The sequence below is a fragment of the Melanostigma gelatinosum genome, assembly GCF_949748355.1.
Source record: "Melanostigma gelatinosum genome assembly, chromosome: 19".
NCBI classification, from domain to species: domain Eukaryota; kingdom Metazoa; phylum Chordata; class Actinopteri; order Perciformes; family Zoarcidae; genus Melanostigma; species Melanostigma gelatinosum.
The window spans coordinates 10,994,790-11,020,687 of NC_136652.1; the positions used below are offsets into that span (position 1 = coordinate 10,994,790).

At 41.0% G+C, this 25,898-nt stretch overlaps 2 protein-coding genes across 3 annotated transcripts in view; one reads left to right on the forward strand and one right to left on the reverse strand.

Annotated features, from left to right (window-relative positions):
* ptprk (protein tyrosine phosphatase receptor type K) overlaps positions 1-25,898 on the forward strand; it is a 301,307-nt gene that overhangs the window by 264,745 nt on the left and 10,664 nt on the right. The gene's annotated exons all lie outside the window — the stretch shown is intronic.
* cnr1 (cannabinoid receptor 1) lies at positions 547-3,948 on the reverse strand. 2 transcript variants are annotated; one of them, XM_079290472.1, is made up of 3 exons: positions 3,848-3,948; positions 3,673-3,754; positions 547-2,871 (listed from the first exon to the last, which is right to left on the reverse strand). In XM_079290472.1, the coding sequence occupies exon 3, from the start codon at positions 2,824-2,826 to the stop codon at positions 1,417-1,419; it is 1,410 nt and encodes a 469-aa protein (XP_079146598.1). In that variant the 5' UTR covers positions 2,827-2,871; positions 3,673-3,754; positions 3,848-3,948; the 3' UTR covers positions 547-1,416. The 2 variants fall into 2 exon arrangements, with proteins under 2 accessions (XP_079146598.1, XP_079146597.1); XM_079290471.1 differs by having other exon boundaries at positions 3,668-3,947.

The window sequence follows — 25,898 nt, forward strand, 5'->3', positions numbered from 1 at the left end:
AATGTCTACAGAACAATTGTGCTGTGAGATTTCGAGATTAAAAGTTCTACATCATCAATTAGAAAACTCACATTTTATCAGATTATTTTGTAAGGTCAGTTGTCGAGTCTCCACACAATGTATACCATACACACACATTTCCGTCCAAGTTACCAGCTGTTGAAAAGACCCTTGTTTCTTTGTTAAGATAAGTAAAATTAACAGCAGACATATTTTTATTCAGTGTTACGCCATAAGTACTTCACCAGGCCTGTGCACGGGTTGCTTTTATTTTCCGAAATGATGCCCCCTCCTGCAACAGTAGCACTAAAACAAATCACTGCAATGATCACAAGGCTCGAGATTGGAAATATATCATCAAGTCACAAGGTATCACACACATACAAGGCAATAAAATCGTACATTTGATGAAAGCAGCTCAGAAACTACTTCAGTTTTGTTACAGTAGTGACCAGCATACTGTGTCCAAATTCAGTTTGGATGCGTTCAAGCTTTGGTCAAAAGCTTGTTGTGGTTGTTGTCGTGTTGTCTGTAAAGCTGAAGGAGTCGATTTGAACACTTTATTTTGCAAGAAAAGACCGTACAGTTGTTACACATTTGAACAAAGACACGTTACTCTATAGGTCTAACAGCGAGCGGTTAAAGAAATGGACAACAGGGACGATCGTCACTCTGCCACAGAAAATGCCATTTCAGATTTGAAACACTTAAAAGCTGTGAATCCATTTTCCTCCATCTCATTTGGATACAGATGTTGTTTTAATTTTTTTTTATCTTGAGCATGAATCAGCTGTCATTTCTCAAAATGTCTTCACGCAGTTTGCCACTCACTGAGTGTTGTCAGAAGAAGTACTAAAATTACACGTTTAATGTTCATTTTGGAAATAAACAACAGTCATTTGAACTTTATTTTTATCATTCCCTCAAAGAAATGTCTATTATCCAACGTGTACATGAATCCTGTAGACAGTCAAGACAAGAAGATTTGTTATGTTTATGATGCAAGATACATGGTAAAGTCTAAACGACACAGTAAAACACCTCGAATTAAACATGTCAGTAGCCCCTTATCCCATAAATGAAGATATATTGTTTTCAAAACCTGAATTCACAGTACAAAAATATAATATACCTTAAATAACTGGACATAATTAAGTCTATGGTTAACAGCAGATTTATGATAGTCTTTGATAATCCTTTCAAATTGCGAGTCCTTCCTATGAACTTGCAATACGGTTTGGCACTTTGGCACACCATATACTCTCAGACCAACGTAAAGTAATGCAGCCACTAACGCGACTATGTGAGGATGTAAGTCGAGGATTTACTTCTCTGGGATATCGAACCTTTGCTTTCTTGCGTTAACTGGTATTGTTTGGGGAGGATGACATGTACAGTTTACCCCGTGACGGCCCATTAGACAGCCTCTGCTGAAGTTTCAGTTGACACGGACATTGTTACTTTGGCTATTTTCACAGTGGTCTTCACGCAGCTCTCTGCAGCCCTGTTGGCAGAAATGTTGGCATTTCTGTTCTGGCAGTCTGACTCGAGGCTATTGTCCAACGGCTGGGCACTGCCCCTGCAGGCATGGCAGGAGCTGAGTAAGGCGTGCCGCATGTCCTTGCTCCTCAAGGCGTAGATGATCGGATTGACAGTGGAGTTGAGCAGACAGAGCATGCTGCAGAATGCGAATACTGTCTTGATGTCATTGTCCATCCTCCAGAAGAGGTCATAGACCATGATGGCCAGCACTGGGCCCCAGCAGATGACCAGCACCGCCAGGATGAGCACTAGGGTCTTGGCCAGACGGATGTCCATGCGTGTCTGCTCAGGGCGTGTGGTCTGCACTTTAGTCCCGTCTGCTGAGTAAACAACAAGGCTCTTCTGGGAGGTGCGGCTGAGCATGCGCACAGCGTGATGGTGTGCTTTCCACAGGATGTACATGTAGGCGTAGATGATGAAAAGAACCAGCGCGCTGGTTACACCGATCCAGAACAATAGGTAGTTCTCATCTATTAAAGGGAATATGTCTGAGCAAACAGAATTGAGACGTTTACAGTTCCAGCCCAGCAGAGGTAGCACTGCAATGACGATGGAGATGGTCCACATCACACAAAAGGCGATGACAGCCTTCGTCCGCGTCACGATGCGCCTATAGGCGAGAGGCCGGTGTATGGAGATGTAGCGGTCAATAGCAGTGAGGAAAAGGCTGCCCACCGATGCAGTGAACGACGCCGTGACTCCACCCAGCTTGAAGAGAAAAACATTGGGGCTGTCCTTCCTGTGGAAAACATGGAAGTCCAGAAAGCTGTAGACAAATATGACACTTCCCAGCAGGTCAGCCACAGCCAGACTGCCTATGAAGTGGTAGGACGGCCGGCAGCGGAGGGTGCGGGACTGGAAGATGACGCAGAGCACCACCAGGTTCTCCAGCACTGTGAAGGTACCCAGAGTCAGAGACATCACAGCCACAGCCAGCTGCTGGCTGGGGGTCAGGATCATGAAACACTCCATGTCCATAAAGTTCTCCCCACACTGTATGTTGTTCGTCTCATCTCTGAACGTGCTCCTGTTGCCAAACAAGTCTGTGCCATTTGTGGGGTAGAAGGGGATGCCCTTGAGGATGAGCTCCTCGTCTGAAGGTACTTTGTTCGGGAAGGAGTTGCTGCGGAATGCAGATAAGGACTTCTGCAGAGAGAAACCCGCCTTGAAGTCTACATCATTGAGGGGGTCTTCATAGTTAGCGTCATTGGAGCCCAGATACTGTAAACCAGATGTAATAGTCCGGAAGGTGGTGTCCGCCACACCATCCAGCACAGATTTCATGGCTGCGTCTGAGAGAAATACTGCAGTCTAAGACGCCTGGACAACCTAAAAAAATTGATGACAAATATTTCAGACATGTTTGAAAAAAACAAAAAAAGCATTTTAGCATTTAACTTTGATATAAAAAAAAAATGCTATTTAACATGAGATAACCTTCAAATTATGCAAGTATTTGGAAATCTTTGATACTTTTGCACAACTGTAGATGTTTGTTTTTAATTATTTGATAGAATTCCTGAATTGGGCAAAAACCACACCTGGTCTTTGAAAGCTGATGTACTTATACATACCGTATCATGCACCCTGTACTTATCAATACACATACAATTATAAATCACCGAGTGATTTTCTTTTCAAGACCAAACCTACATTCAAAACCTACATTTAAAACTGGAAACATGAGGCTGAGAAAAAACCCGAATCAGACAAAGCAATGCAAGTCCTTTGTACCTGACTGGAGCACAATTGGAAAACCAGCTAATTACCTCCGTGTAAAACAATGTACATATGCATGCTCAAATGTTGGCAATGCAATTTCCTGTAAGAGTAAATAGGTATTTAACAGCATAATTGCTATTACATAATTAAGATCGGCAGAATTCAAAAAGTTATCCTAATATCAGGCTTTTTAGAAATAAAGTTATCAATGCAGGAGAGTATATTTATTGTTATTGTGTTGGGTGCAAAAAGCAAAAATTAGTTCAGGAATATAAAAAACAACTAGAAAAGATACGTGTATGCTTGGACAAACAACGCAAATCATATAAAGTCTAACTGTATGAAAGAAAACAACATCAAAAGCCGAAACTAAACATTTTAAAGAGGAAAAGTGGTTCCTTACCTTACATAATTTTCCAAGTGCGCAGAATCGCCCTTAACCACCGCGCGTTAATCCAAGTCAGACGCGCATTATCCAACCAACACGGATCTTACATGAAAGGAGATACAACCAGCGTGCATGTGTTTAAATGCGAAAGCACTATTATCATCATAATGATTAGTTTCGTTTTGAAATACTAACAAAAGTTGATCAGATGTCGGTGTGCGTCTTGTCGCTCTTGGAGTGCGCTCCTGTTTGGTGGATACAGGTTGTTGCTGTTGCTGCTGCTGCTGCTGGCTCCATCGCCTCTCTCCGTCTTTTTCTCTGTGTCTTCACACTTATGAAGCGTCGCTTCGACAAGCCCCGTCACGTGTTTCCATATAGCTCTATCTGCCCAACCCATGAGGCTGTCAAGCGCGCTGCATATGGGAACAAGGGAAAGGACAGTGGTGGAGGCTGATAAAAAGGATCTGATTTGAATTTCCAAAGCTCCTCCTATCAGACGATGTGCGCCACGGACAAAGAACCGGCATCACCACAGCACAAAGCACACAAAAAACTACACTACGAATAGCTTCGAATAGCCTTTTTATCGTCCTAATTCATAATTATGAACTCAATTTCTACATTTTGCAGGAACGAAAAGCTGCATTGGTCCCATACAATCTCCACATGAAGGCAACTTTTCATGTAGGCTTTCCATTCCCTTTGTGTGCACGTAAGGCAGATGGAGGTTGCAGACTTCATTGCTAGTCAGTGCATGCCTGTTTATTGTGTGAATAATTGACTCAATTTGAGAATCTCAAAGAACAGAAAGCAGTCTTCATCATTGTGATGTTTGCGGAACTCATGTGAGGAATCATCCTCTTTTTAGCTATTAAGTTGCTCACTTTCCTGATATTGTGATTTTCTGAACCAAACCAGTTATTTGGAGTACAAGTTAGTCTGTGTTTGTATTTGGATACAAATGCAAAAGGAAAGTAGATTTTTAGGAGCCGAATATGTCATTTACGCCTACAAATGAAACGCAGAGGAGCTGAGCAGTGCAATGACAACACAAGATGATTCAGACACATTTCGGTTTTTTTTGCAGTTCATTTTCAGCACATTCAATCAGATTACACATCACCAAATGAACGAGTCGGATCCTGCTATGAATCACAACAACAAAGATATGGCCTTTGCTTGGCCTTTATCAAAACAGATTGAATTCACTGATTACGAATGGTCATATTTACATATTTTCATCAGTTAATATCCATGTAATCATTTTAGCAACGTTTTTTTTATTTCCTCACACAATGGCAGAATAAAGGGTGCAGGCCAAGGAGGCAGGAGTTGAGTGGGTTCAATGTCGTAGATAAAATCTGAATAGACATTTCACGGCCACAGATTGCCTCGGCTGAACAGAACATGAAAACCTCGTGCCCCGTCGGGACTGAAATGAGGCTATGGCTCAATCATCACCACCACCAGCATCACCATCATCACCACCACAGGTGTAATTATTAATATCGCTCAGCTGTGGCTGCCATGTCTGTCTGAAATGAACAAAATGTTCTACTTCACAAAATGAGGAGACATTTGCAGTCAGGAAATGAGATAAATGTCTTAAAAAAACATACATCTTGAGGAGTTTCAGGCTCATAGTTCTCTGAATTAATTTCCCATTTTTGGCAAAATTGTCTGCTGGCAGATTGTCAGTGTAGGCAGCTGAGTTAGGCTTCTCGTAAATCGTCTCCAAGCTGATTCTCATCAATCTTTAGACAAACTGAGAACGAACACATTATTTAGAGTCGTGATCTGCTGGGCTGTACAGATAGAAGCTGAGCTCACGTACTGATTCAAATCGGAGAGCGGCCCTCTTCCTGGCTGATAACTGATTTTCTCTATCAGAGTAACTGGCAGATAAATGCCTTGTTCCAAGCATTAAAGGACTGGGATGAGAGAAACACCGGTTCACCTCCTCTCTTCATGTCTTCTCAGATTGTACAGAAGCCTGCAGTAATGATGTTCCGGTCTCCAGTTTTGCCTTTTCAGCCCTGGAGGGGAAACATCACCCTCAGACACCCCTTTCACGATCAGAGAGCTGTGATGCTTCAGTGCATGGGAGAAATGTTTTGATCATGTGTTGTAGTTCACATTTTCATCATTTGTACCTTTTAGGTTTCGTGTCGACTTCTGTTTCCTGCGTTTCTGGAAATGTCGGCAGGAGGGTGATGAAGTCATTTCATGCAATTGACTTTTTAGGCACGTATACGTGTAGTCTAGGCAGTAAGTCAAATAACAGTGCTTCTATGATTGCGTTCTACTTTTATTGAGAGTATCTTTTATGAAGAAATCCATATTGCTGCCCCACTCCGTGATTGATTTCACTGTCTTTGTAAAATTGCAGAATTATTGAATAAAACAACTTTTCACAGAAGGACTGAAACTAACTATGTGTTGTTTATCATTGCAGTTACAGTTCACTCAAAAATATACTATGTTTCATTCCCTGTATGACATTTGGCTTGTTATACCACCATCATGCCATAACATGCTAGTGCTACCAAATGAAAATGCTAACATGCTCACAGTGACCATGCAAAATGTTGGTGTTCAGCAGATAGGATGTTCACCACCACAGTTCAGCACGTTAGCATGCTACAATGAGCTATTTAGAACTAAATACAAAGGCTGATGGGAATGCAATTAGTTTTGCAGGTATTTGGTCATACTGTAAATCAAAGTATTGGACATGTTGAAATGTTGACCTATAATACAATTCATCCTGACATGAGTGTATGACATCCTTTTGCCAATTCATCAAGTAGGGGTTGATATAAGTCAGGGGTCATCATAGTTACTAAGAATCATCATCTGGGGAAGTTGAATGTCTGTATAATAAATGAATGCCAATCCATCCAGTTGTTGAGATCTTTCAGTATGTTCCAAAGTAGAGCACGAACCAACTGACCATCTCCAAACAGGAAATGGAGAGCGCATCAGCAGCAGCAGTTCTTATACATTTGAAATGGTGGATTTGACTTAAGCTTGATTTGTATTATTTGACAGCATGCTGAAATGTGCAGGTTATTCTTACATCTACATGTCATTTTTTACACAATGCTCAATAAAGTATTCACACTCATTTGATTGACAACCGGCAACAGCTAAATGTGTTTCTGTGAGACTGATATATCTCTGGGGCCTGCAACCGACAATCCTCCCTGTCACCCGTGTGCAAAGTGAGTGATTGCCTTTTATGTCTGTTTAGACATGCAGCACATATAAATAGTCACACATGTGCCATAAAACAACTGCAAGAATGGTGTAGAATCAAGCCCGATGCAGTCTCCCTCCAAACATAACAACACCTGATAGCAAATATAAAATATTCCTGCAAAAACCGTTTGAGCGTCATTTGAATTTCATCAGCTTATTATTCTGATCACAGTTACTGAGACTTTTGTAATATCCACCACATGGAGCAGTTAGAATTTAGGCAGCAGGGTTTGTCAAACTGACTGGTGTACTGTGACAGTTTTCTCTGACTTTGTTGGCACGCTAACCTGTGAGTGAGCAATGAGCGATGGCTCAAGCAAAGCTCACGGCCATCTGCGTTTTAGTTGTGGCGCACAACATTTTGTCCTCCAGTTACTCACTTTGAGTCCGGGGATCAGAGGAAAGAGCTCAGGGAGGGAAAGAAAAACTGCAGTCGGAGGAAGGAAGTCTCTATTCCAAATGTCAGACTCCCAGTTTAGGTCTGTTTGGTCCACTTTATTGCCATTTGAGCACATTATTAAGCATAGAGAGAAAAGTACCTCCATAAATAAACAATTCATTCCTGAATATGTCATCAACACCAGCTGTTTCTAAGTTCAAACACAGCCTATTATACAATTAAGTGATAGCTAAGTGAAGATATATGCATCTTTAAATTGGAAAATGTAACAGCTGCGTCGCTAACTGAACTAGCTAACTGGTGCGATAGGACATTTTATTGTGCTGTATAATGTTTCGACTTTGACTTGATTATACGCTTTATCATCCGTTTTACTTACTATTGTACTGTAGTAAGACAGCTCCCTTCTAAGGAAGAGAGCTGTGTGATGCGAGCATGTTTCAATATGTGTATTCGTGGGTTTCTAGATCAGTGATAGACCTTTGATGTAGGGGGTGCAGATAGTAATCAATGAGTGTTTAGCATGGAGATGGTAAACCACAGGAGGTACAGGAAAGGATCTGTAGCAAATGGTTTATTACGTCTTGGAGAAACACACCTTCCCCCCTTCTCTCTTTGATGCTCTGACCCTTTAAAAGTGTACCGAAATGGGAGATCACTCTCTCCATCCCACAGACAACACAGGGGCTCTGTGTGATGCTTGAGTCTTCTCTGCGCAGAGAATAAATACTTTGAAGGGTTTTGTTTTTCTGCAGGCGTCCTTATTTCAGTGTTATAGGACTCACTCGTATACTGTTGAATAGTTTTTCCACACTAGCAAAATTCACATTATTTCGCGATAAGAAGTGGTGAATTGACGCGTTAGTTGGGAATATGGTTGTGTCCTCTCTGACCTGACACTTGATGTCTACTAAAAATACTTTAATTTACATTTCTAAAAAACTAAAACTAAATATACCTCAAATTACAAAAAGCTAATAATAATGTTAGACGTAATGATCAAATTATGTTGGTCAGTTGTTTGCGTATTTGTATATTTCCTACTCATTCCAAACTGCTTGAATAGGCTACAACTGACTTCAACCAATTAACTTTGAACCGGACAGATTTCTCCATAATGTGCATCAAGCAAAGTTAATGGATTGGTAGATACATTTAATATATATGGTTCGTATGGCCTCATAAACTGTTATTTTTGGAAGTTTTGTTAAAGCGTGTTGCTGCAGTTGATTGCTTGTTCTTGGAAAGGACTTAGTGCACAGACTTAGTGAATGAAGTGCTGCCTTGCCTCACATGGTTCACATGATTGCGGTGATGTTGGATGAGAAGCAGAGAGGACTTGACTCTGGACTCGTAATGCATTTCGCACTAGCTTCTCTCCCGCAGGTTGTTCCATATTCAAGGCTTTTTCAGGAGGGAACTCCTGAATCCGAGCCAGAATTTTCCAGATACTTCGCTAATGCATCAGTAATATCAATATCAGCATCAATATGAGAGGCCAGCGAGGGTTGAATCATCAAAATCTGTCATGAATTCCCGCATTCAGCTCAGCTTTGTTTCCCGCCGGTACTCCCCTGATCTGAATCTTCAAATCGTTGCTCTCCTTGAGGAACACAAGAGTTCAGCTCATGCTTTTACTAAATAGGCTAAACCAGTGATTAAGTGTATCACATGGCCTGTGCAGGAGTCAACTCAATCTGAAAATAGGCCGCGTGTACTATAAGCAGATACTTTTGTCTTTTTGCCAGTCAGCAGTTCTAGCAACTAAGAGCTCATTTTTCACATGTGGCTCTTGCTCATAATTCAGGGTGAAAACTAAAGAGCGCCCCTTATACAGCTAGAAAGTTTGCGTGTTTACGTTGCAGAGCTCCAGCTGCACCATCGGTTCATAACAAATTACAGTTTGTACTGAACTGCAATCATACTGCACTTTTGCTCATTATGCTAAACCACAACTTGATCATCAGCGATTGTGATGAATATACTTGATTGGTTTCAAAACAGTAGTTCGGGGTCAATTGTGTTTATTGAGGCTGTGAGAAGAGGCGTCACCACGTTGTATATTACATTATTGGTAGATGGATGTTGCCATTGTTAGTCCTTCCCCCCCTTGAAAGCCTCTGTGATTTCAGAAGGTCACCCCATATTGAAATCGTGTCAGCCAAATACTGGGTTTGATTATGCTTTTATTGATTTGGTATTCTGTGTTTGAGCACTCTTTTTCATGAACAAGTCAAACAACCTTGTTCTCAATTATAAAAAACAACAAAACAAATACAGGTTGACGGAACAGCATTTAATGACCCAAATAAAGAGTGAAAGGGTTTTTTAAAGGGGAAGCTCGGACACATATTTCTCTTGGTGTAGATATCACAACTTGCCACTGACATATTTGAAATAGAAATCTCCATATCCTGTATAAAGTATGTTTACAGTGTAAACGAAACATTTTCATATACTTTTCGTTACAACTGTTGTATTTTTAGCCACGCGAGCCGATCTAGGGATGGATGGCAATGTTGGTGTAACTGTCTGACAGCCGGTCCCACTGCTTCAGAAATATCTCAATAATTATTTTATTGATCGCTATAAAATTCTAATTCCCCAGAGGATGTATCCTTCTGACTTTAATTATCCCCTGACCTTTCCTCGAGTGCCACCAGCAGGACATATTTTTTCACTTCTCTTGAAAAATATCTCTCCGTCTACAAGCCGGATTGGCAGATCATTTCGTCCAGACAGTGAAAATCCCCAGAAAACATATTCTTATGACTTTGGTGATTCTCTGACTTTTCCTTTAGGGACACCATTCGGTTGACATTTGTGCCTTTGAGTGAAATGTCTCATTCTTCAATGTATTTCTAGACATTTGGTGTTGACAAATTGTAATAACTTTGGTGATCCCCTGACTTTTCATTTATCATCATCAAGTCAAAACTTGTATTTCTCCAACACTTTAGTTGCTGAACAATAACGTGCAAAACTAATGACAGTCCATCTATGATTAATAAATCTTAGCATACTAACACTCTAGACAAAGATGGTGAAAAGGGTCAAAATTACATCTTAAAACATCATCATGTTAACATCTCATTGTACACATGTTAACGTGCTGATATTCATTATGTTAAATTTGTCAACATACAATATTTGTCTGTAAATATACGTACGTTGTTTCATTTGTCATAAGTCAAAGTGGATGTTGGAAGAGACACTTTTTGGTTGTAAAATAGGTAAAATAGGAAACAAAATGCACAGCAAGCATGAAAAAACAGACCAAGCAGCATTTGTTTGTCTCCTTGTTTCAACTAAACTGATATGAAATGCAATAAAGTTGGGACGTCTCACATGGATCAACACCGCAGCACTCTGCTGCTGTACGTGGACTAATGGTGCCGCCTTTGCAAGCTTCCTCATACACATTTTATGAGTCTTAAGTCAAAACGACGAATTTGTGTGAACATGCTGCACTCTAAGCTGAATATCAGGCGCCATGAAAAAGGTTCATACTTTACCTTATCAGGTGTAGGCCTCCATTGACTGCACGTAAATCCTATAATCCTAATGAAAGAAGCATGTGTGCAACTAATGAAAAGTAAAAGTACAGAAAGATTATTTACAGGACGGTTTTTCATTTTACTGAGGTTGCAGGGGTGTCGGGGTGCAATTATTTCTTGGCTATAATTGTGTCTTCCTGTTTCTAGTTTTTATTCTAAGCTAAGCTAACCAGCTGCTGGTTGTAGCATATTTATTGTACAGACATATTTTCATCTTCTATCAGCAATAATGCGAATAAACATAATATAATTTCCTTTAAAAGTAGAACGATGTGGATGCAACACAGCTGAACACAGGTGGAATGTAAGACTGGTTTCACACTAATTATGCTTTCATGACAGCTGGGCAAACTTCACCTGCTGATGAAGATCATTGAATGTGATCGAAAGCTCCAGAACAGCTTCTAAATAAGACAAGATAAGATTTTTTTTCCAAGGTCAAGAATAACTTTGAAACTGAACTTTGTAAATGTTGTTTGATCAGAACTTTGCACTGAATGCTCACATGTTGATAATTGTTTATCATGATCACACATTACTGATAATAATAGACCTTTGGAGATTCAAGTCTGCAGATTGTTTTTTTGTGGTTTGATTTTTCTGATTCCTTATTCTGTTATGCATCTGATTCATTAGTTTGTCGTTGTGTGTTTACATCCCATCTGGTTTGTCTTCATTTGTGTGTTATATGAGACATTATGATAGCCTATAAATGAAAGATCATTAAGTACGGATGTACAGGTTTAATGACATGTAGGCGGCTTCTCTGCTGTTTGCAGATATGTTGTCCTCCTGGCTTCATTGGGCCTTAATCCTTAAAGTGCACGAAAGCAGTTTGCTTTTCAGCTTGCCACAGTTCAAACGAGGTTCACCACCTCTGAGTCGGAGTTCCCAATCCTCCCAGAACAAAAAGGCTTTTCCCATCCAGGTGAGGGGGCAACAGCCATCTTGCCGTCTTCAGAGAGTTAAGAGACTAACCGGCTGTCATGCAGGCTTTGTGTCAGCCTGCTGCAGGCAACAGATACGAACAGGGTAGCAGGTGAGGATGGCCGCTGGGCGCCTCCTGTGTGGAGGTGCTCTGGACAAGACCGACTGGGAGGAGACCTCAAGCCGACCCACACACTGGGTCGTATATGTGTCCCATCTGGACTGGGAATGCCTGAGGCTTCACTAAATCTTAGTACTCACAACATTATCTGCATGTAAATCCAAGTTTATGAACAACAATATTAATAGTGCCAAAGTATATCGACTAACTTTTGCTAATATGACATTATATCACCATATGAAACCTTTTGTACCGGAATAATAATAGCAAGAATAACCTTTACTTTCTTTCAATTTGTTATAAATGTGTCTTTGCAAAATGTTCAAAATTATCACAAAGCAGAAAACAAAAATGAAAAGTACATAAATAAAAATCTAAAATGCATCATTATCTGAAAATACTGGTTCCTAACCTTTTAAGTTTGTGGCACTTTATAGCAAAACAAACAATGTTTGTACTCGCAAAAATATGTAAACATCCTACAGCTTCAAAAAGGTGGAGCAGCAAGCTCCTGTACAGTGGACATATTAACCTGTTAATTCAAATTAGAAAATGAAAATGCAATACAAACTTTAAATATTTCAGTCAGATATTCAAGGGCTTCCTTGTAAATGTACTTTAAGAGTGTACCAGCCAAACCAGAAGTGTAAACTCTGACCCACTCTATGTGTGCGTACCTGCCTGTCTGTGATTTGTGTTCACTCCCCGTCCCTCCACGACTAAACCGGCACGACTGCCTTAGATGTACCGTTGGCATGACAACCAGTGAGGACTGAAATGACTCGTCACATGACACAGCCAAGGTTGCGCACAGACAAAGGAAGAGAACATCATAATGTTTTCCACAGGGAGAGACTTCACAACAGACAGCGTTGCATCAAAATAAGAAAAGGGGGGGGGGGGGAAAGGCCAATAACGAGATGTTCTGTGCCAATTATCCCAGACGAAGACATCCAGTAGGTGCAACATCCTCCTCCTCTATTCCAGCCAAGCACACCCTGAGCCGACAAGTGTGACCGAGCTGCGCACAAATGGTGCGTTACAGCTCCTTTGAGGAAAAAGCGGCGCGATGAAGAACAAAAGAAGAGCGAGTAGAAAACGGTAAACATCTGCTCTCTGAACCGAGGCTCATCTTGGGAGGCATGGTAACCGTGTCCCTCAAATCTCCCCTCGAATGAGCTGTCGGTGTTGCTGCGTCATGTGGTTGAATGGCAGCACTGGCCATCGTGCTCATGAAGGGCTGCAGTCATTCGCACTAGTGTCCCCTGAGACTTCAGCAGAACCGTTACTAAGACAGAATGAGATCTTCACTCGATAAAAAGTGTGACACTCTCTATACTGTGACTGTACCTTCAGTACGTTCATCGGGTACATATCCAGGCTGATAGTAGAAATGAGTGGATTTAGCTTTTGTTCAAACATGAAAAAGATGTTCTATCCATTCACTATACAGAGAGAATTCATTTTAGGAAAAGTCCTTGAAGTTCTGCTGTAGTAAATCTGACTGGAGGTCACGCCTGTGTATGAAAACCTATCAAAACTATTAAGGCCTTAGCCAGGATCATGGAAATATTTAGCTTGAACATTTCCCAGCACAACCTCACCCACGTAAAGAACAAATGTTTGACTACGAGCTGTAACTCGAGCAATCCTTTGTTTCATAAAATGTAAAAATAAAATAAAATAGAACATTTGAATTGCTTGTTTTATTGGTTAACCGGTGTTCAAATCCAATGAAAAACAGCAGCTATCACATTTGAAGCTGCTATTTACACATGAAAATGCTTCTCCGTTGCTGACAAATGTCATGGAGCAAACTAATTAGCTGAGCCTCTTCCCCACTATGACCGCCTCCCAGTGTGAACACAACACAACAGTGTGAACACAGTGATTACCAGACTGTGATCATCTGAACATGGTAATTCTTTGCACTTTAGCAACTGCAAAACGGTCAAGAGAGGGTCATTTTCAGAGTTCAGTACCCCCAAAAAATGCACACAGCCTGCTGATGTTTACCAGGTTTCTCTGGACAGAGCTCTCAGTCACTGCTGTGGGGAGACATTTTGTGTTTCAGTGTCAGTTTGCCAGCTGTTTTAATCCAGCTCCAGAAATAGATTAGGGAAAAGAGAGCGAATGTTTAATATGTCAGCATATGGGATGGGATGCTGCTCTCTGTTGCAGCATCACTTTGAAGTTTGCCGAGTGCAGCTTTTACTCTTAGAGCTCGGGTAGGAGAGAAAGCAGCACGAGTAAGCTACATTTGAACAAGTATCCAACCGAAAGACCCAGCCCAGTGTTGTCAGCTCTTTTCCAATACACGTAGCTAGCAGCACTAGCTGCAATTGTCACTAAATCTCGTGAGAAAGAGATACCAGAGCATTCAATTTATTTATGGCTGTTTCTAAAATACATTACCCTTTAACACAATTGTTTGACATTTAGGATGATCACTTTCTATCGCCAGCAGCACATTTTAGCAGTTAATCAGCTCGGCTTAATGGGCTGAAAAGGTGAACGTCCGATTTGTTTTACCTTTGAAAAGAGTCATGCTAGCTGTTTTGCCACTTTAGTCTCCACACTAAGCGAAGTTAACTGGCTGCTGGCTTTTGATTCATATTTACCATAGAAATATCAATGTGGTATCAATATTCTCATCTAACTCTCTGCAAGAAAGTCAATAAGTGTATTTCCCAAATGTCAAACCATCCCTTGAATGTCAATATTTTGACATATGAATGCTCTATAGGCTGGATCTTCATTAATGCTTCTCTGTGATGATAAAAAAAACTATCAAGCTTTAAAGTGCAAATTTAGACTTCAGTGACACAAAGGCTCATTTCTCAGCTGTGATTATTATTCACGTTGCGTCCACACTGTGACATCACATCCACATTGATGTTAGAGTTCCCTGTGCTAAAATGCACATGAAGATAAGATAGGAAGAAACTTGAATTACTCTTCAGGTGGAACTGGGATGCTACAGCTATCGCAATAAAATGTCCCAAATCAAGGACAATCTAAATAAGAATGAAAATGGGTCTTGGAGCTGGATTATTGCAGTAAAACCTCAGCTCTGGAAGAGAAAGAAAAAATGAACACACATTGTCACCCCAAATGTATCAAATAATGCAACTTGATCAGTGCTCGAGCTTCAAACGATGGCACTCCACATACCCTTCTAGCGTGAGATTTGGATGTATCGGGACAGCGTGTCAGTATACGCTTTTTACATGCGTAGTGTCTTTTCATAATAAACTTCCATCTTCACGAGAAGTTAGGTTTAGGCACCAAAACCACTTCGTTCGGTTTAGAAAAAAGACCGTGTTGGACACAAGCCCCAAGGAAGAGTTCCAGGTTTTGAAGCAAATTTTACATCGATAAATATGGATTTGGCTATCAGTGCATTTAACAACTTTTAGGACCTAATGATTTAAATAAGGGCTATTTAAGTATTCGTAGAGGGAAGTTGATTTCCCTCAAACAAAAATGATCCAATGAGTTACAGACATCTCTTTCTCAATGTAAGCAAATGGCAAAAAGTCTTTTTGGGCCTAATGGTATCATGACTTACACAGAAGTTGTTTGGCCACAATGTCAAATTTGCTTTAAAAGCCAAGCGCTGTAACTGGGGGCTTGAGCAGAAACAGAGATATCATCTTTTTAAATCCATGTGTTCTTCCTTGTCAAAACCTGCCAATACTCCTCAACACCTGGAAGCAAACTTTGATGTGTAGAATTGGTGGACTTCCCCTTTAAAAGTGTCTTCTTTCTATAGCTGCTAGTACCTGAACACGCGTGTTAACACATCTATTACCTTCAGTTAAATTCTGCTTCACATAAAGTTTAGAGAGATATATGAAGAAAAATGTGATGAGAAATGACAGCATATATTTGCAGGTATGAAAAAATCATCATGCATCATATTGAGATATATATATAAGGGCCTTCCATATATATTTATAAGTGTCCGTGCTTGTATACATTAGCAGACACCTTGGCAAGGATGTTTACGTCACAGATTCAGATTGTACAAAATGTACAGATCTGTGTCTGTCATCATTTTAACGCCCCAATGGGAAATGCTGCACAGTATGTTCAGTCAGAATTGTGGCAGGGGCTGTACGAGGTGTGAGACCGGACAGGGCCTCACACCTCGAGGGTGTCGCGTCTGGCCTGCAATGCTGCAGCTGTTATGGAACATACAACATGTACTCTGTGTATGGATCCCCTCTGCTGCGTTTCAGTACTATGGACAGCGCCGCAGCTACACACAACAGCACTTTTCATGATTCAGAAACAACAGCTAAGCATTTGTCAAGTAACTCGTTTCATTCAGTAACAGCACTTCCGTTGTTATTTTAACCGAAATTACGACCTTTTTCTAAACCTATCCAAAATATAATTTTTTTTTTGCCTAAACTGGAAGGTTATTTTGAAAACACCATTAACCAGTGTGTGGCTGGCTTTTGTAGGAGAACACACAAAAAATGAGGAGTAACTGTTTGCAAGATAAAATACAAACCGTTGTATAAGGAGACGTTGGACAACACACAGAAATATAAAAAAATGAGTCAATAATGCAATGAATAAATGTTACGTCCACATATACATATCAATACAAACTCATCAGATCAGAAACTTGGTTTACAGATGAACTCAGAACACTGAACTGTGACTGTGTGTGTGTGTGTGTGTGTGTGTGTGTGTGTATGTGCGCAGGAGGAAACATGATGCAGCTTCGGAGGGTGGGAGGTGTTATTTAAGATGGAGTTTATGTTGAGTGAAGCCGCTGTGGGAAGAAGACTGAGGATGTTGACTGACGGACAAGCTGGAGGAGGTGAGGGACGACTGTCATCTCCCCCTTGTGATGGTTACATCTTTTACAGAATGTTGTCACAATACTCTTTTTCTTATTTTTTTTTAATTAGAAGAGGACGTTTGACATTTAAAGAGCGCTGACAAGGAGTGAACTCAAGGGTGCTCATTTGTCAGGACTCAAGAAAAGGGAAGTTATTAAGGCATATATTCTAAATTTTAGCTTTTCAAGCACCACAGTTTCTCCTTATCAATTTTTCCTACAAAGGAATATGCTGCCTTTCTAATTTAATGATTCCAGGGAGGGTGCTCAAAAAGTCTGGAAATGAAAGTAAACTATTACTGCTGGCCTAATTAGTAGTTTAACAGACTATTTATTCTATCTAAACGAATAGCAGAGCACACGGTTTCGTCCACTCGGGACAATATTTCATCTTCAAACTTAATTTGTGTTGATGTTGAGGACTTCAGGTTAATTTTGAAGCAATTATGTTATTTAAAAAAAAGTAAACTCGGGCTACCAAAAGAGAAAACAATGTTTTAGTAGTTTGCTTGATTATAAATAAAGCAGCATTTCGTTCATTTCAAGAACCTTTTCTATGCCTTCCTTTTTTCTATTTGCTGTATATGGTGGCTTGTTTTACTATGCTACTGGTAACAGACCATGGGGCAGCACTTAATTCTGCAAATAAAAATCATTCCAGTGAAGTTTGATTTAGTTTTCTTGCATTATGAAATATGGTAATACAGTAATCCTCTCTCACTGTGAGTAAAAGAGCTTTCCATCTTTATCTTAATGTAAAATTAAGAATTAAAAACTATGACAGAAATAATGTTGAGAATCCGTATTGGTGAATGATTTACACAGTCATTTCAGTATGTAGAGAAAAAAACCCATCCAGATGCTTATGTTTACTTCTCAATTTGATTATTTGTACATGTGTGGAAATGGATTTATTAAAGGGGGGAGGCCAACTTTTCACACAATTTTATGCTGCTGTTGTTTGAAAAGATCAAAGCTCAAGTGACCTTTAAAAAATGTCTGCAGACGAACAAACCCAAACAAAGCCAGAAGTGAGGAGACTGTGTTCTAACGGCACCGCACTTTATTTACAGAGTTGGGGCTTTAAGTTAGACGAGACGGCAGCGCTGAAGTATTTGTTATCTAAAACACTGTCCAACTTCGGGGATAAAGCACAGTGCTGTGAATACTTTATTATTCTCTACTCTGTGGTCTGTTCCGAGTCTTATCGACACAAGATAAATACAAGCTAAATGGTTATAAACTAACTTCAGGAACAAAAAACAACCCTCGTCTTTCATTTCCTGTCTCTACCTGCAGTATTTGTAACCCCATTTATTCTCTTATTTGTCGTCGTACATCCTTCCCTCTTTAATCATTTACGCTTTTAGTCTTCTCTCTCCCACTAGTAAACCTCGGGGGTGCAGCCGTGACACGCCTCATCAACGGCATGTTGAGCCTCAACCCGCTGGCTTCATCGACTTGACTTTCATCTGTTCTCGATACAAACATCGTCCGCCAATCCCCTCATGTGTAACCCTACTCTGTCTAGACCTTCTTTGATCCCTTTGTCCCAATAAACCAGTCAATACAGGCTCTAGCTAGCGGCTCCATACTTGCAGATTGTTTTTACTTTAGCTTGTTAATTAAATAACATAAACAGCCAAGCTACACACATGTACAACTGAGCATGTATACCGTTTACTCCAGGACGATCAGCTGGCCGGCCACCAGGTATTCTCCCGATGGCCAAGGACAACACCTCCACATCCTTCACAGTGAACAAATGCAACTCTTTTCTTTCATTTTTCCAAACAAAAATTGACACCATCTACAGCAACCTGAACACCTCCCCCGCCTTTATCATCTCTCCACCTGCCCCCCCCCCCCCTCCACCCCTTTCACCACTGCTACTCACTCCACTCTCACCAACTGCCTCACTGACATTAAATCATGGATGCAAACCAACTTCCTCAAACTGAACTGTGATAAATCTGACATGATCACTAAAACCTGTCACAACTTCTGCCTCACCATCGACAACTCCACTCTGTCTCCCTCCCCACACATCCGAAACCTCGGAGTCATGTTTGACAGCAACCTCTCCTTTGAACACCACATCAAACAAATCACAGAACTGCCTTTTCCCACTTAAAAAACATCGCCCGTCTCCGCCCATCACTCTCCTCATCTGCTGCTGAAACTCTGATCCACGCCTTCATCACCTCCAGAATTGACTATTGCAACAGTATTCTTTACGGCACATCATCCAAAATCCTAAATAAACTCCAGCACATCCAGAACTCTGCTGCTCGCCTGCTCACCCACACCCGCTCCCGTGACCACATCACCCCTGTTCTCCAGAACCTCCACTGGCTCCCCGTCCCACAACGGATCCAATACAAAATCCTTCTCCTCACTCACAAAGCCCTCCACAATCAGGCCCCCTCCTACCTCACCGACCTGCTTCACCACCACACTCCATCCCGCCGGCTCCGCTCCTCTGATGCCAACCTCCTGTCCCTTCCACTCAGGACCAAGCACCGGACATGGGGCGACAGAGCCTTCTCCATATCTGCCCCCTCCCTCTGGAACTCTCTCCCCAAAAACATCCGAGATTGCAATGACCTTTCCCTATTCAAATCACAAATCAAGACTCACCTGTTCAAAACTGCTTTTAATGTGTGACCATTATTGTGTACTTTGTTTTTCGTGTATTGTTTTTATATATGATGATTTTAATGCTGTATAAATAAAATGTATTATTATTATTCTGGGCGTGTCACCACTGCAGTGCTTCCCAACCTTTTTGGCATGTCACCGCTGATCACAGGTCTGAGCTTTACTGTAACCTGGTCCTATTAAACTGTCTCATCCAATGATGCTTCACATAGAACAGCTCATGGAATCGCTGCTCTTTATGGGCGCTGGGGACGTTATTCAGTTAGAGATAAGTGATAACCCAGCGCAGTGTCCCCAGGAATCATGTCATATTGGACAATTCTTCATATCATGATTTAGGTACAATGTCATTACCAACATTCAGTGACAATGCCAGAAGTATGTGCTGAAAGTACGGGTGTGCTGGGTGTCAAACATTCCTGCAGGATGCCAAAGTTCACATTCTGCTACATCCCTACAACCAACATTTGCATTTTTCAATTTACAGTATGATCTTATACATATCTTACCCATACAGTTGCCATGTGCAGATATTGTAGAAAGCGTAAATAAAAAATGTATTTATTTATTTTTCGCACTTGGACCTTAAACAATGTCGTCTTGTTTTTCTTTTTTTGGTGGTTTATTACGGTCACAGTCATTTGTCATGGTTGCCGAACATTAAGGAGAGGGGTTCTTATCGAATATCAGCCTGTCAGAGGGCAGAAGCTCAGGAAACAGAGAAGAAGAGAAGAAGGTTGTTGTTGACAACCAAAGGCGTTGAGTGCATGTTGACGGTTAGAAGCTGGTACAGTAGTGGTCATTAAATTCCATAGACCTAACCGCAAATCACTTTACCAGCACCAGTGCTGTGACAAGTTGAAGTATCTATGAAAAATCATAGAAAAGTCAGAAAACAATATATATTTTCTTGTAACTGCAATATATATTCTTTATTCTTATCCTTTTTATCATGCAGCCATTGTGCTCAAGTGCACTTTAAGTTTTTGCCTCAGATGGAATCAAATCATTGATCCACCATCAAACAGCATGCAGCCGCTGCTATCTGAAAGTGTGACACAGCAGCTTGAGATGTGAGAGTATCGCTTAGCTGGAAACACAGCCCGCTGACTGTATAATATACGGTCCTTCATCTTTAGGATTAAGTTGTTGTTTCAGGAAGGTAGTAACACCAAAATGTTCTGCTACAAGGAGACATTCATTAATGCTGTCGCCTACTAAACCACCACGGCTGCTGAACAACACAGAGCCGAGTAAGAGGGCAACTGGGTGCCAACATAATGGAGGGATCCAGCCGCAAATCCTTAAAAATAACGCTGTAAAACTCAGCTTTGAGTTGCCTCTGCTCAGATAGACAAAGAGCCGGTGTAGCAGTTGCACAAAGCCTTTTCTTTGCACTCCTTGCTTAAGATCTAATTTCAAACATTTTCCCCTAGCTCCAATGCATCAATTGCAAACACCCCCTCACATTCAAATACTGACTCAATTTTCAGTTTTTGGATTTCAAAAATGCATAGTTACAAATGGCAGCAATTTCCAACATCTTTCTTTCTCTTCAGCCTCACAGCCAAATAGGCGGCAAGTCTAATTTATTTTTCTTTCTTTTTGAGGCATACAATTCTGAAAAGCAATTTGTAATATACTATGTGTGGGTTTGTTTTTGTGTGTGCTTGTGAATCATGATTTACAATATCCAACAGTGTGAAAAAGGACACATTATTGGTCTGTTCTCTAGCTGGAGGAATCGCAGAACAAAAGACTCCGTTACATGTTGTCATTCACGTGTCAATCGCTCCGTGTTAGGCCTTTAGGGAAGTGTCAGAGTCTGTAAGCGGGAGGTTGAAAACCACACCAGCTACTGCAGTCAGTTGGCTAAAAAAAAAAAAAAAAAAGCTTGGAGTTTCCCTGCACTCCAAGTGTCTTATCCTCAGCAATCAAATACCTCGCAATACCTACTGTCACGAGTGTAGCTGGAAGCTGAGCAGAGGCGGAGCTCAATGTTCTGTTATTCTGATGAACATGGGCACTGTGGTTTGTTTTCAGCCGATCCAGCATACACTTACAAATACACTACTTATTTCTGTTTGGGTAAGGTTTTCTGAACTACTCTGCCCAGCTGTTTTAGGATATCACTTTGGCTTTCTTAAGTAACGCCACTGCTGTAATTATTTCAAACCAAACCACAATCACTTACTTAACCGAACCAAGTAGCAGAATCTGTTTATAGAGATTATAATACAACACTCAGCTCGACAAATCTTTTTGACTCACACTCACACTATTAAATTCCTCAGCCAGGATCATTGCTTTAGCACTTTCACATCTTAAATCTCACCACAAAGAGTTTTATGGAAATATTGGCCATTTAGGTGACTCTGTGACGGGGCACAGGTAATCTATGTCTATTCCTTTCTGTATCTGAAGCACCGCAGGAATGGATTAATACAATTAGTCACGCAGAGCTCGACATGAGTTTTATTACGTCTGTTCTGCCTTTTTATTGTGCAGCCGTGTAATGGTTCGGACGGATCTGCATCAGCCAGTTGGTGGGTGGACTGTGGTTTCAAATGGGGCTGTGTTCATGAAAGGGAATATAAAGGGAGCTTCAGAGACGGAGATCGAAGAGGTGAAATGAGTGTCGAGAGCAGCGGAGACACATCAATAACATAAAGACATTTTATCTGTGTGTCGTATCTGGTTGGCAGAGAGAGTTGCTTTACAGGGAGCACTGCAGCCCAAAATGAGTTGACAGATTCTCGATAGACAGCAAAGTCTTTTGTCCTGCGTCAACTCCTGCTTCCTTTACAGCTCCTCACCGGATGCACATCAACCCTTCCCCACCCCTCACTGTTGCCGTTTCCCCCAAACATAATGACGTGTGGCAAGATGAGACTGTGCCTTCTGGCACTTTTACAATGAAACTTTGTCAAGGAGAAAGTCAAGTATATGTATATGCCCAGTGAGCAAGGGTTTTGTTCTCCCCCCCCCCCTCCCATCATTTGCATCCACAGCAGCAGCAGCCACAGTCCTGCAGCTGTGCCACATGAAAAATGAAAAGTGACAAAATCTTCCCCCTCACTGGCTTTCCACCAAATCTAATTTACTCGTCTCCAAAGCACTCCGCCGCCTCTTTGACTATGATCATCTGTAGCTCTGCGAGGCCAAGAGTCAAGAAGAGATGGTGCAGATCATGTTTTAGTAAATTGCACCAACAAGAAAACAAAAAGCTCAGTTCGTGACAAATGTACAAATGTTTTTTTTAGGCAACAGCAAATCTGCAGGGGAAAGTAGAGTTTTATCCAGAGGAAAACATGAGCACATCATCTAGGAAATAAGGAAAGTTACAACACACACACATATATTGTATCAGATGACAGCATGCGTATAATAAGGGAAAGGAATTCATGGAGCCTCTCAAACCCATTTACTGGATGTTGAAACTGCCATCGTTTGGCTGAATCCAAAAGTGAAGTTAGCAAAACACACCTTCCAAAACACTAAAAGTGAGTGCACTCATCTGTGTTATGACTGGCCACCCAAAATACTATGCAGTTTGCTGCAGAATAATGTGCAGATTAGCCTTGGGCAGACACAGTGGCACACACTCACTCACCCACCCAAGAGATTAAGTGTTGCAGAAGTGCCAAAAACTGCAGTTGATTAAATGACCTCTTGAAAAGAGAGTCCATAGACCCCCAAAGTTAAAATGCCAAACTTTACAGCAGAAATAAACCTGTCTACAGTCTGGTACAAAAATATGGGGGTACAACTGTATGGGGGTGTGACGTTTTATATAACTCACACATTTAAATCACGTTGAGGCTTCAATTAGGCATAATTAAGGGCGTGGCTGTTTTGAGTGACAGGTGAGTGCCATCTCAGGTCGCCGTGTTGTGAAAACCGTCAATAAAACAGAAACGCAAGTTGTAAAAATGAAAGAAAATGAGTACATATTGACAACAAACACAAACCAATTTAACATTATTGTCTGCAATGAGACCCAGGAGGAGCATCAACGGCATATTGGTTACTGCAGGCATCAAATATCCTGCAGACTCAAAGCTGAAATCTGCTATTGATCATAAATGGAGAGCTATATGGGCTTCAGTGCTGCAACACCAATCAGATCTGTTCTCTGCATAGGTCTGAATTATTTATTTGAACGGTTTTCAACTTTGAACTATTGGATTTTTGAAACTATAAGAGCGTGAGGCTAGTTGAGTACTTCTGCGATGGAGCATGCTCTCAGTGCACTGAAGTATGTCCAACTTATTGCTGCTGTCGAGTACTCTCACAGCAGAGGTGGATTCATCTCATGTCCCTGGAACGCAGGGGAGTGTGCAGCCAACAGGCAAATCACCTTATTTCCATTTCTAGAAAAAACATTAGAAGTCCTTCACTGCACTTCCGTGAAATGTAAAAAGAAAAGCTCAAATTTGATGCAGCAGAGGCCGAGATGTATCGTGACATTAAGTTCACTTCATCTATTTCAACGAGACAATGCTCCGGGAAAAGACCGGGAAAAAAAACCCATTCAAAAAGTAAAAAACAAAAAGCTGAACTTGGCTTGATTTTTACGTAAAGCAGTGCAATGCCATTTAGCTAAAATATTTGGCCAATTAAAATATTTCCAAGTACACACTTCAAATTTCTACAGTCTACCTTGAGATAGCTGCAGTGTTGCGTCCGTTTCCGGTGTGAACGCTCGGTCTGAAAAATGCCACATCTGTTGCACCTCCAGTTTGTGACATCTGTTCCACATTTCTTTTGTAAAAATCAGTGAAGTTCTGAAGCGTGTTAATCACCACTTCTCCCTGTTTTGAATCAGTTATTCAGCGCCTGCTCTATTGAAGCCCCAGTGACTGGAGGCAGAGTGGCAGGGAAATAAGTGGCAACGATTGCCAACATTTACACTGGAAAGGTCAGGACATTTTCCATTGAATTTCCCCATTTTATCTTGGTGTCTCCAGCGAATACACCGCACTCCTCCTTCAGCGCACCAACATTTGCTGCAATCAACATGAAATCACTTTACCGATACGTTTTCTGCAGTTCCACCAAGTTTGTATACAGTCAATGATTTTTTTTTTCTGCCTGCTGGCTACCGAGGAGTAAAACCCCAGAAAATTAAAGAATGCGACATGATTCATGTTTTTTCTTTGCTCCATTAACTTTGGTGCATGTGAGAATATCAGCAGGAGGTGGAGGGATACAGTCACCCAGGAGGTGTCATTTTCTTTTTGTGAGCGACATTTTCTAAATCTTTTAGAGTCATTAAGCGTGACTGCAGTTTGACCTCAAAGCTTTGAAGTTGATGCTTTAAACACAACATAGCAGAATCTTCGAATAGCCTGGTCTGCTCTGACCTGAACCAAAGCTTGTTGGAGGTTTTTCAACAACAAAGCGCAAAAAAGCAATATTGAAAATGCATTAATTGAAAACTAAACTTCATCAAATGATTTTTTGTTTTTTTATAACTCTGACCATTAATTCTACTGGACTTCTGAAGATCTTGTAATGTTGCAACAGTACCAAACAAACAGGCAGTCAGACAATCATACAGGTTGAAAACACTTTATTTGGAGGTAAAACCAAAAGTGAACGCACTCGGAATGTCGCTAATAATCTCATGTTGCTAAAGATGCTCTAACTGACACTTCGCTGTGACTTCATTAAGTTATTTCAGCGGCTTGAGGAGTGTCCAGAAATGCAACAGCAGGCACAACTGCAGTTCCTCCCTCCTCAGGCTCACCTTTGTGTCATGTTCATTTAAAAACGAGACATGAGCAGAGAGATCAAACAACACGACGATGGCAGCCTCGCTGTGCTCCCGTTGCAAACGGTGGCAGCAGAATGTGCCGTCACAAACAACCACCTCCTGATTGCTACACTTCTGATGGAGCTTCCGCTTCATTGCAGTCTCCCCTCCAAATAAGAGTTATTTGTTGGCATCACGCCTCAGAAGCACTTATGAGGAGAATCTGCTACAATAGATTTGTGGCGCCATGCCTCCCCGACTCCAGCGGATGAAACATTTGTGATTACATTTCTAATTTCAGCAGGGTAATCAGGTCAGAGCTGTCCGACTTCATTATCAAGAGCAAAGCTCGTTTTTCAAATCAATCGGATGATTCGTGATTCTAAGATTAGTGCAGTGGAAAGTCAGCTGTCTTCTAGAACTTTTGGGTGAAAATGCAACTAAATGGTTCAATCGATAATTTAAATATGTTGGAACAGTTAATCAATGAAAACAAGTAAAAATATATGAACTATATTCACAGTCAAAACCAACTCGTTCAGTTCACTGAACTTGCAATAACTTCAATAAATGTAAGATGTTAATTTGAAGAGGAATACTATCAAACATAACAATCAATGCATGCTGGGAGTTCTGCTAATATGATGATTATGTTTCTTTGAAACTTCATTTGATTCGACTTCAAGTTAGAGAAACTCATGCT

Bases quoted from the DNA above. Each gene is read 5' to 3' on its own strand.
- cnr1 (XM_079290472.1), bottom strand. From the start codon at position 2,826: ATGAAATCTGTGCTGGATGGTGTGGCGGACACCACCTTCCGGACTATT.